The following is an 11,823-nucleotide window of genomic DNA, read 5'->3' as shown; positions in this document are numbered from 1 at the left end:
GAGCGGAGAGAAAGTGTCCGTCAGACATGGGACAAAACTATCAGAGGAAGACGTTTTATTTTCAAGTTTCTATGGAGACGTTACAAACAATGGAGACTGAAGAGAAAAAAGCCACTGAAAATTCGAATTATTTCAAAATAAAAAAATGATTGGGCAAAATAATAAGTAACGACACCCCATGACACTGTGTGAGATGAAGGCGTGTCACAGGCCTCCGCTGAGGGACAGGCCCCCGCCCGGCCGCGTGCCCGCCGGGCGCTCTGGCGATGTGGGAATGAAAGGGCCACGCCGTCCAAATCTTGACTTTATTTTTTAATATAAAAATGCCATTTTGGAAACCCACCCCGCCGTTTCCCCTAACATAATGCTTTACCTCTTAGAAATAAAAATAAAGTCCTAATTCTATATACATCACATGTACCATACAAAAAGTATCCAAAGTCCCTATGCTACCAAAGTCTCCTAAACGAAAACAAGTTACAGAAAAAGCCCCTCGTTGTAAACAAAAGACTACAAGTTACAAAATCAAAAACACACAGCCAGTCATTTATACACCAACCAACACATCCTGCTCCCAAAGTAAGTTGAATTTTTATGTGCCTGTATAAAAATGCATATCAATATACTTTTGCAAATTTATTTTTCATTATAAAGCAAATGAATACACTTTCTACAATAAATAACCCGCTGGGAGGCACACCCGTGGGAGCCTGGGGCGGGCAGGCGGAGGCTGGCGGGAGGACGTGCCCGCCCGGCCCTCCCGGGCGGCGGAGGGTTTTTGGTGATTTTTGCAAGTGATGCGCGTGGCATAAATTTATTCTCCACCTCTTTCCACAAAGTACCGTTCAAAATAAGGTAATTTTCTTTCTTAAAATACACATTTGTCGTCGTAAATTTACATCCCGTCTTATTAAATAAGTGGTACTCTGTGTAAAGAGAATGATGTACAAACTTATTAAACATTCAGAAGTCTTTAAAAAAAAAAAAAAAAGCTCCAGATCAAGGGAAGTGAGGCGAGCAGCACCCGCGGGTGACCTGCGAGGACGCGGAGTCACACGCGGCGACGCGGCCACGCCGGGCTCAGAGCGCCCGGCCGGGGCGGGGCCTAGGAAACGGGGAACAAGTCCTCCTCCCTGGGAAGGAAGAGGGCGACTTCGCCTACGAACCAGAATAAGTTAAGCTCTGCCCAGTATACAGCATGTACAGCGCAGCCGCCCCGTGCCAGGCAGCGGCCGGTCAGTCGACGTCGCTGAGGTCGCTGGCCGGCTCCCCGTGCACGCGGCTCAGGTGGGTGGTGGCGCGGTCGAAGGCGACGCGCACGGCCTTGCGGACGCTGGAGCTCCGGCCCTCCATCATCTTCAGCTTGTCAATGGTCTCGTCGATGCCCAGCGGCACCATCTTGGACTTCGGGAGCCACTGCCTGTCAAAGGCCAAGACGGGCAGTGAGGCCTCGTCGCGGCATCGGATCCGCGGGGCCCCCGCACCACCATCAGGCCCTTCCGGCCAAGAGGCTCCTCGGAAAAGCCCCGCGAGCACGGAGGCGGCCGGCCGGCCTGGGGCCACGGGGCAGGGAGTGCGGCCCGACCCTCAGGGGGCGGGGGGCTCCGGAAGGCACACACAGCAGGCGTCACCTCCTCTCCTCCGCACCACTGCCCGGAGGCCGGCGGTTCCCCTGCCACCCACGAGGGCCCGGGGCGGCACACAACACGCACAGGGACACACCCAGAGGCGCACGTATGTGTCACTGGTACGGCGTGGGCCGGGGGGCACGGCTGCTGGTCAGGGAGGCCCGGGAGCCACAGGAACCCAGCAGGTGGTGGCCCTGGCGCAGGTCCCAGGCAGGGTGCGAGAAGGAGGGGCAGGGCGCCACGGCCACCCCTCAGCAAGACTCGCACACCCAGTCCAGGCACACGCGCCCCGCCGCTGGCTGACACCAAGCCGCCTCGGGCACAGACAGGGCCGCGGTGCTGGGGACAGAGGAGCTGCGGCAAGGCCTCGGGGCCCAGCGCTGGCGAGTGTGCGGGTGGGCTCCCGCGAGCCCTCAGCCGGAGCCCGAGGGGGCGCCTCCCAGCAGAGCGCGGGGGCCTGCGAGCCTACGGGCGCCCTGGTCGGCAGGCGACTCACCAGCTTCTCTTGTTGTCGAAAAAGAGGACGAGGAAGAGCTTCTCGTCGGCCTTGGTCTGCATGTGCTCGCCTATCCTCAGCACGTCCAGCGGCGGGGCCGGGATGGTGACCCCGTTGTGGTGGCCGGGCACGCGCGGCATCTTGGGGTCAATGATCTGCCGAGGGACCCGGCGGTCAGGCAGGGCCGAGCGCTCACCCCGGCGCCCCCAGAGCCGCCTCGGCCCCGCAGGGGGTTGGTGTGAAGGAGCCCCACCGCCACCCGCAGGACGCCTGTCCCAGGGGCAGTGGGACGGCCCCAGACCTGGGACACAGGGCCGCGGGGCTCAGCCACTGCTCCCCCGCCGCGCCAGGGCCCACTCACCAGGGCCGGGTACGAGGGGTAGCCGCTGCACTTGGCCCACACGACTTTCAGGGGCTCGAGAACAGAGGCTGCAGCATCGGTTGAAATCCACATGCTGTTCTGACCAACCTCTAGGGAGAGACGGGGAGAGAAGCGACTCAGCAGGGCGGCCCCCAGGCTGGCCCGGCCTGAGGGCACTGAGGTGGGGGGGCCGCCGTGGGTGTTGGGGGCCCCTTGAAGCCAGGAGGCCATGTCACCCTGCGTCCCCTGGCCCCTGCCCAGCTCAAGGCCCTCCGGCCTCCAAGTTCCCAGCCCTACACCCGCCCCCCGGAGCAGCCCCCGCCAACCTCCAAGGTGGGAACCCCCCTGCATCTCTGCACCTGACCCCTCAAATCCAAAACCACAGCCTGGCTCCCTCCCCACCCCGCCCTCCTCACGCACCAACCCAGAAAAGCCTGCACCTCGCTCAGAACCTCAAGGGTGGCCCAGTCCACGCCCCAGGACAAAGGCCCGACTGGGCCCCAGCCCACTCTGCACACAGCCCAGGGCCTCATTCAGACCACACTGACGGGCCTCTCTGCTCAGGGCCTCGCAGCTGTGCCCACCTGACCCCAAGCTGGCCAGCGCCAGCCCAGCAGGACCCCACCCTCCTCCTGGAAGCTGGGGGACCACCGCCCGCAGGACCCCACATTCAACCATGAGTGACAGAAGGGCCTCACCCAACATCCAGCCCCCACGGCGTCCAGTGGTCATGAACCACTCGGAGCCAAGGATCCCACACAAACGTCACTGCCCTGACAGTGGCTCCCTTGTGGGAAGCGGGGAGGGGGCACGCGGGCGCAGACTCACCGGCCGCAATCCTGGCAGCCTTGGCGTAGTTGCCGTTCTCGATGCAGGAGATCAGCTCGCTGCGGTCCTCCAGCGTGTGCCTGCGGACCAGGGCTGGCTTGCCGCGGCCACACTTGGGCGCGCTGAAACTGCAGGAGGCAAAGCGAGGCTGAGTCAGGGCTGGGCCCCACGGGAGCCACAAGCACAAGGACATGAGCCACAAGCCCCAGCAGGTGCCCAGTGGCCTCCCCAGGGCAGGGGGGCAGGGCCACTCCTGCCACCGTCTGGATAAAGGCGAGACTGGGGGGGGAGTCAACGGTACACACAACTCCCTCCACCTTCAAAAAGTGGGCTAGGCTTTTATGGCTTTCCCGCCTCGGATTAAGTTCTACGAGGCAGATCACCAGGGACACGGGAAGCCGCCCGCCAAGGGCAGAACATGCCGGCCCAGGCCAGCGAGGGGCCGGGGTGGCGGCTCGGGCGCGGGCTGCGGGCCCACCTGGCATCGCAGAGCGGGCTGCTGCTGGAGGAGATGCTGGACTCGGAGGCGCAGCGGCGGCGGGGCGTGGCCTTCCTCCCCGGGGCGCCCAGCTCCTGCTCGCTCCTCGCTCCCCCAAAGCCATTGGTGAGACCTGCAACAGAGGCACGGGGCCCTGCGCTCAGCTCCGCAGCGGGCAGCTCCGCGCACGCGTCCTCTCTAACCGGCCGACGCACCCGCACCCGCGGCCCAGGCACGCTCCCCACGGATGGACGGACGGACGGACCCACGGACGGACGGACGGACGTGCCACAGAGCCCTCGGCAGCACGTCGGGCACACCGCGCGACGCCATAGGCTCCCCAGAGGAGGGCGGCCCTGGCCCCCGGCCCCGAGGCCGGGCAGGGCAGGGCAGCCGGGGGGCCCGGGGCTCCCGGGACAGCAGTGTGGCCAGAGTTGAGCCTCCGCGGGCCTCAGCGCACCGTGAGGCCCGGACAGAAAATGCCCGACCTGCGCACACGGGCGCCCGTGGCCAGAGGCCCCGAGGCTGTCAGCAGCACAGCGCGCGGCGAGGACGTGCCACCGGGAAGCGGCCAAGCGGCGACGTCACCTGAGCATCTGAGGAGCGTGTCAGTCAGGCGCGTCCCCAGCCCTGAAAGCCCGGCGCTGCCAGGACACACCCGCGTCCCCTCCCTCCGGGGTCACGACCGGCCTGGCCCCCAGGGCGGGCCACGGGTGCAGGGCGGGCGCGCGTTTCTTCCAGGAAAGAATCCTATTCCTCAGGCTTCAAACATCCTAAAATCTGTTTCTTTCGAAACAATCCTGACGTCGTCGTGGCCAAATGACCGGGGTTTCATTTGCTTTACGGGTCCACGTCTCTTTGAGGGAGTGAGGAGCCCGGTGGGCCGCGGAGAAGGCGCAGCGCAGGCACCAAGGACCCCCGGCTCCCGAACGAGCCGGTCAGACGTCCTGCTCTGATTCGGGCCCACTTAGCGCCACCGGCTTTAAGAAGAGCTTAGCGTTTCTGATTTTAAACCGAACTCATACTTCTAAGGAGTAACTGCAGCCAACCTCATGCTCACTTCTGGAGTCTGGACCAAACCCCCTTGAAAACGAAGCCCCCGAAACGGAGCCGCAGAGCCTTGCGTCCTGAAACGTCGCCGTCTGGCAGGTGCGGGGAAGCAGGAGCCCAGGGGCAGGCCCGCTCCCAGCCCCGGGGCCTGGGCCCCAGCTCCCTGGGAGGCGTGCTGGGACCCGAGGGCAGAGAACCGGCCCCCAGCCGGACCCAGGTCTGCAAGGAGGGCCCAGGGCCGCACCAGCAAGGCCGCGAGACCCCCGGGAAGGCACCCGACGCCGGGCCAGGTGCACACTCCCTGTGGTGAGAGCCGCCCCTGAGACCAAGCCCCCGGCCACGTGCGGCTCCTGCCAGCGGAGCGAGCGGATCACAGACCCTCCGGGCAGAGCAGGCAGGTCCTCGAAGGCGATGGGGGAGACGAATGGCGCCCGCCATCCGCGCACCCTCACCCTCGCCCTGCAGCGGGCGGTGGCCGGACAGGGCGAGGGGAAGAGGGGCCTCTCGGGCACAGAGAAAGGAGAAAGGAGACGGCCCAGCTCCGGGACACAGAGCGAGGACGAGGGCAGTCGTGCCCCACATAGCACGTGCGGTGACAGCCACCACCGGAAGCCAGGCCCCGAGGGACACGGAGAAGGAAGGACGCCCAACAGGGACCGGCGGCCACACGCGTCCCCGAAGTGCGCGGGAGACACTGCCCCCCAGGGACAAGTCGGACACGCAGTTTCCCACGTGTCACCGGAGAAACGTCACTGAGCCGCAGACGAGCCCAAGGACACACGGCCACCGTGGCCGGAGCAGGGCCGCATACGCACAGGCCCCGGGGGCCGGCCTGCTGGGGCCACCTCGGCCGGCGAGCTCGCAGGGCTCAGTTTTAAACGCCAGGAGCCAGGTCAGTGCCCAGTGAGAAGCGCCCGCAGGGTCACCAAGGCCCTCCCTCTGCCAGGACAGAGGGGTCACCACAGGGTCTCTGGCCCATCTCTGCCCCAGGGGCAGATAGGCCCAGGGCGGCAGGGGCAGCAGCGAGAAGCCCCATGTGCGCCCACGGGACTGGTGGGCCCAGCTCCCCAGGCTACGAGTTCACTGGGCCTTGGAGGCCTGGACGGCGGCCCAGCCAGAGATGAAGCGGGCAGAGCAGCTGCGCCCCCCGCGGCCCCAAGGTGTGGACCCCAGGGCTCCCCACACGAGGGCCTCGCGGAGCAGGGCGGGCCTTGATTTTGTGGGCAAGTTTTTATTTTTTCTACTGGCAAGAGAACTGCACTCTTTGTGCGTTTTTCCACCTTTCGATAAAGACAGAAACCCGGCAAACAAGATCCCGAGCAGCCTCTCGCCTGGGCCGGCTCCGAGAAGACGCAGCAGGGGGAAAGGCTCGCCCCGCGGCAGCAGGTGTCACGGCTGGCCAGAGACAGAGCTGTGCCGCTCGGGGACCCGGGGCACCAGGATGAGGAGAGAGGAGCGGGGGAGGGGGCGGGGAACAGAAACTGGAGGCGAAGACGCGAGCAGCCAACTGCGAGGGCAAGGTGGTGCCGACGCCACGTGGTCCAGAGCGCCGAGCGCAGCCTGCAAGTCCTTCCCGGGCCCGGGGGGGGCCAAACCAGAAGCCCGGTCACCTCGGACCTGGTTCTGTGCCGGCCGAGGGCGGGCCAGGCTCTGTGTCCACGGAAGTCACTGTGATGCAGCAGGCTCTCCGGGCACCGGGGCCCCAGGCTTCCCTCTGCACCGCCAGGCCGCTCGGCGGGGGCCCGCGGGCGTCTGGCTGACTTACAGAGGGGCGGGTGGGGTGGGGGCGTCTCCTCCGAGTGCTGGTGTGTGTGTGTTGGGAGGTGGCTGAGCTGAAGCTGCAAACGTCATCCACAAGAACCACGGGAGATGCAAGGATGCAGGGACCTCTGCGCTCCACAGCGACCGCTCAGCGGAGCTCCAGTCCGAGTTGAGCAAGAGAAAATAATTAGGATCCAAAGAGGGGCTACCCCGCATGTTAGTAGTTAAAATGAGAACCTGGAAAACAGCGAAAAAGCCATTTAGTCCGACTGCAGGCGCCGCAGACCAGCCTCCTCCCTGAGCCTGTGACACGGACGGGCGCGCACCTGCCACACGCACACGGGAGCCTCGGGGCAGAGCGGCCCAAGGAGACCAGCGGTCACAGAAGGAAGCGGGACACAAGGCGGCCCCGGAGACACCACCACAAGGTGCAGGGTCAGGCGCTGACCCCGCTGCGAGCCCGCGAGGGCGGGTGGGGGCAACCTCGAGCCACGCGTGGCCCCCAGCGGGTCCCCGCAAGGCAGGGCGCAGACGATGCCCTCCCATCCTGAGGCTGCAGGGGTGGCAGCCACCAGAGGCCCAGGAGAGGCGAAGTGGGGGCGGGGGCGGCCCCAGGCGCCAGGCTGACCCTGCGCCACCGGGCGAGGAGCCTCAGACCCGCCAGCACTGAATCCACTGCCGTCCTGCAACAAGAAGGGCCAGGTGCCGCGGCGGCCAGGCCAGAGGGCTCCTTGCAGACGCACCCTCACCGAAAACCCGAGAAGCCCTGGGCTCGGACGAGGGCACCGGGAGCAGACCCTGGTGAGGGAGCCCAAGAGGGTCCCGGAGGCCCATGCGCGGCAATGACTCCGGAAGAACAAGCGGTCAGCGAGGCCCGCCCAGGGTCTGGCAGCCCAGCCCCCAGACACCAGCTTCACCAGGGGCCCTTCACCGTGGTGGGCATGTGGCATGGGTGCCAGGACACCCCACCGGCTGACCGGCCTCAGCCTAGGCCTGGTGGGACTCAGGGCGCGGCCAAGCACTGCGCAGGCCGCCTGCACCTGTCCCCGCCCCACTCCTCGGAGCCCCCGGGCCGCTCCGTGGGGCTCGAACCACGTGAACCACAACAACAGCAACCTGGCGCCGAACGACAGCACAACAGCCACAACAGCACGGGCGGATACTGTTTCTGTAAGACCAGCGACGTGCAGAACCTGGCCGGGTGACAGAACGACGTGCTTGCGGAGGCGTGCACAGTGCAGAGGGAGGCTGGCGGAGCCCCCGCCAGACTCAAGGACGGGCCAGGGAGCACGCAGGCCTCCAGCCCCTGCCCCGACCTCAACCCAGCGGCTCTAGGACGCCCGGAGAGCGCCACCCTGGCCAGCAGCACACCCCCCACGGCTCCGCCTCAGGCAGGACACGCTCCCCTGCCTGGACGGGACACAAGAGGACAGACGCTCCCCTGCCTGGACGGGACACAAGCCAGGCTCTGGCCCACCCCTGGGACCAAAGTGCAAACTCGCCTCCGGGAGAGGCGGCCCCAGCACAGCCACAGCGGCGGCGGCGGCAGCACAGAGACACCTGCCTTCCCCAGGGAAGGTTAGAAACAGGCCGAGAAGGAGCAGCAAGAGCAAAGGCGGCCTCCTTCAAACCTGGCTGGGAAGTTCCGCCAAAGCCGCGGACGCCCCGCAGGCAGGCGGACGTCCTGATGAGCTAATGGACCCGCTTCGGGGACAGAGCCGAGCGGTCAAGGGCAAACACGCTCGCGTGTCGTCCCAGCAGGTGAGCGGGGCCGCGAGCAGACGCCCCACCGCCCTCCTCAAGCGCGCGATGCTGCGCTGAGCCCCGGCCGCGCGACTCCGGAGCACGGGGGCCCGCCCGCGCCCCACGGCGCACGACACGGCCAGGCACCCCTCGGCCCTGAGGCTCCAGAGAAGGGACAACGGGACCCCCGGGCCAGGCCGGCGCCAGGTGGCGCCACCTCGGACCGACAGCGCGCGCCGGGCCGAGAGAAGCCGGGTCTTCTCACGGGGGCCCAGAGAAAGCGGGGCGGTCGAGCCCCACGCCAAAGCCGGCAGGCGCCGCCCCCCACGCTCCGCCCGGAGACCCCGCGAGGGAAGGCGGGCCGGCGGGCGCCCGTGCGTTTACCTGTGTCCAGGCGCTTTCCCGGGGACCCCTCCTCCACCTCGGAGTCGCCGCAGGTGCTTCGCGACCTTTTTCTTGGCTGCAGGAGCGTCTCCAACCTCGGAAGGACTACAGACAAAAGGGTTTTGGTCCCTAGCTGAGGAGAAGCTGGCTGGGTCTCAGCGTTCTTGGCAGACTTTGGGGGGCTTACACTTTGCGGTTTGCAGAAGAGGACAGAGGTGCGTCTGTTTACATCGCTTGATGGCTCCGCCACCGCGGAGGCCGCTGCTGCGGGCGCATGGCCGCTACTGGCGAGGGTGGGCTCTGGAGGGTGTCCGATTACCAGCACGCTCTGAGGGCAAGCGCTATGTGACTCATTATCAAATGTGACTCTTTTGAAAAGTTTACTCTGCTCGGGGTTGAGTTCTACTGGTTTGAGGGTTGGTGGTTCTGAATTAGTCTCCGAGTTTGAAGGAAGAGGTAATGCATCTGATGGTTCAAGTTTAGGGGGAGATTTATCTCCTGAAAAAATTATAAATAAAGTGATTTTTGAAAACTGATAATTATAAAGTCTATCATAAAACGTACTGTAAATGTGACGTCCACCAAAACACTCAGTCAATCAAGGAAACAAAGCATCGCGCGGAACTAGCAGCGAGGGCCCCGTGGGCCCCGCGGCGCCGGCTCTACTGGGTGCGTTTCCCTGACGCCAAGACCGTGGCGCCTGGCGCCCGGCGCCCGGGTGGACAAGGTCACCCTCCGAGAACGACTGTGAGGCCCTTCGCGAGCGCCAGCCTGAAGCGCAGCGCCCTCGGGACAGATTCCGCATCCACCACTCACTTACCTGGAGGAAGAGCAACGCGTGCGACTAAGGGTCAGAGCGGCAGCCCCACCGTCCCGACCTGGACCCCAAGGGGCCGAGCACACCAAAGGGAACGGGCGGGTCAACCTGATCGCTGACCAGGTCAAAAAGCAGGGTGTGCGGAGCGGCCGAGACCCTCTGCAGGAAAGGAGCGAAGCCCACGGTGGTCCGAGGCGCCCCTCCGGGAAAGGTGCGGTCTAAGCTCTGGCTAAAAAGCTGACTCGCGGACAGAAGCACCAGCCCTGGACGGAGTATCGTAACCTCTTAAGAAGGGCTTTGAAACCTGACTGAGGGCCCGGCGTCAGCCCAGAGACCCCGTCCAGGAGGACGTGGGCGGGAGGACACGGCCCGCTGGCTGAGCCACAGGGGTTTCTCTCCAAGAGGCTGGTTCTGGGTCCAGCACCTCAAACCAGAACAGCAGCGCGTGGCACCACGCGGCACAACGTCTCCGGAATGGAACCTGTGACCCCTCCAAACCGTCTGAAGTACACAGAGTTAAACACTGTGAATCCAAAATCTTTTGGGGGGGAAAAAAAAAGCTACCCAACTCCGGAGGTTCACTTGCATCTCTGAGCGAGTGTTTGAAGGCTCTTGCCAACTTATGGAGAGGGGCCAGCAGGCTCAGAGCTGGGAGCTCCGCCCCAGGTGCCCAGCTGTGCCCAGGTGCCGGGGCTGCAGGGCGGCTCTGCTCGGAAGGGGCCCTTCGCTTTCAAATGCCACTCAGAGCTTGTTACAGCATGTGACAAGGGAACCACCAGCTGTCAGAAGAGTCAGTTTCAGGAGGAGGCGCAGGCACCCTTGGCCCACTGGTCGGCCACAGGGACGTGACAGGAACCCCGGGGAGGTGACAGTGCCCTGGGGGTCTCTGCATGGCTCCCCCACCCCCACCCCCCACTCCAGCAGAGGCCTCCCTTTACCTCCTGCCTCCTTTTCCTCCCTGGACCCCAGAACGGGAGCCCCTGCTCCCCATCAGCAGCCCCCTTCCCTCTGTGGGACCCCCACGCCCAAGGCCCCTCCCTCCCCCAGCACCTGTCCTCACAGCCCAGGCCCTGGGCAGCCCTCAGCCCGCACAGGGCTACTCCTGCCCCACGTGAGCCTCTGCCACGCACGAAGGCTGACACTTCACCAGAGGGGCCTCCTGAGCCTCCTGCCCATCGCCTGCCAGTCCAGCCCCTGCTCCAGGGACCACCGGTGTGGGTGGGGGGGGCGCTCCTGGAAGCATCCCGAGGCCCCAAGGGACCGGGAGCAAGGGCGCAGGTCAGGAGCAGAAGCTGCTGGGGGTGCAGAGGGGACAGCAACCCCCCCACCAGCTGTGGGACCTGCGTGCAGCCTCCTCACCCGCCAGAGCAAAGCAGCCTGTCTGTGCCCAGGACCAGCCGCACCCCCGACGGCAGGTGCCGACCAGGAGCCTGGGGACAACCTCCTGCCCAGGTGACACAACACGAGTTCTCTTCAAAGGTCCCTGGCTGCCACCAACCACGGATGCGAACTTGGTGAAAAGCTCCCCATCAACTTCCAGAAAAAGTTCTGTTCATGGACAGGCAACGCAGAACCTCCACATTCACCAATCAAACCTGCAGCTGAAATTCCACTCACTGGAGCCCCCCCGCCCCCGAAACAGCAGAGAGGGTCACACTCAGACGCCTCCCCCGAGCCGCCACTCCTTCACCGCCGTCTACACGGGCCGCCACCCCGCTTCCAGCTGGGCGGGAGGCCTGTCTGTGCACCCCGCCTGGGCTCCCTGCCCCAAGATTCGCGTCAGGAGCCGTGGTCCCCACTCAACCGCGGCACCGCCTGGAAACGGCCCGACCCCGGAGGCGGCTGCCCCTTGGGGACGGAGTCCCTGCTCCGCACCCAACTGACCAACGGAAAGCAGAGCCGGCGTCCGCGGGAGGACCCAGGCCTCGGACCCCACGGACCCCCCCCCCACCACCACCACACCGCACAGGCCCAGGGCCGCGGGCCCGCAGAGCCCCCCACCCCCGCGTCCCCCGAGGCGGGACCCCCACCTGGCAGTTCCAGGTGCCGCGGGAAACCGAGCCATCGAGAAGCCCGCCTGAGACTCTGCCAACCACTGCCTCCTCAGGCGGCTGTTTCCGGCTCGTCTCACACCACCGTCTGTCACCAACCGTGGTCCCCAGCCCCCCCGGACCGCAGGCGCCATGGGATCTTTACGGGGGCGGGGGCCGCCTCTCGCACCCACACCTCGGCGTCCGCTGCCAGGAAAAGCCCTGCCCCCGCGTTCTTTTCTCTTTG

The 11,823-nt window shown here is 65.5% G+C and overlaps 1 protein-coding gene across 6 annotated transcripts in view; it reads right to left on the bottom strand.

Moving 5' to 3' along the window:
- BRD1 (bromodomain containing 1) overlaps positions 292 to 11,823 on the bottom strand; it is a 33,710-nt gene continuing 22,178 nt past the window's right edge. For 2 of the 6 annotated variants that reach the window (XM_021091354.1, XM_021091353.1), the window contains exons 8-13: positions 8,730 to 9,227; positions 3,792 to 3,924; positions 3,314 to 3,441; positions 2,486 to 2,595; positions 2,125 to 2,279; positions 292 to 1,420 (exon numbers count right to left, since the gene is read on the bottom strand). In XM_021091354.1, the coding sequence (XP_020947013.1) occupies positions 1,237 to 1,420; positions 2,125 to 2,279; positions 2,486 to 2,595; positions 3,314 to 3,441; positions 3,792 to 3,924; positions 8,730 to 9,227 (1,208 nt within the window). In that variant the 3' untranslated portion in view covers positions 292 to 1,236. Of the gene's footprint in view, positions 1,421 to 2,124; positions 2,280 to 2,485; positions 2,596 to 3,313; positions 3,442 to 3,791; positions 3,925 to 6,052; positions 6,840 to 8,729; positions 9,228 to 11,823 lie in introns of those variants that run through there. The other 4 variants (XR_002343840.1, XM_021091355.1, XM_021091356.1 and 1 more) reach the window with 4 other exon arrangements.

Source organism: Sus scrofa, chromosome 5, assembly GCF_000003025.6.
Source record: "Sus scrofa isolate TJ Tabasco breed Duroc chromosome 5, Sscrofa11.1, whole genome shotgun sequence".
Lineage (NCBI taxonomy): Eukaryota > Metazoa > Chordata > Mammalia > Artiodactyla > Suidae > Sus > Sus scrofa.
The sequence above is the reverse complement of the archived record's forward strand: the minus strand, read 5'-3'. Positions and strand labels throughout refer to the sequence as shown.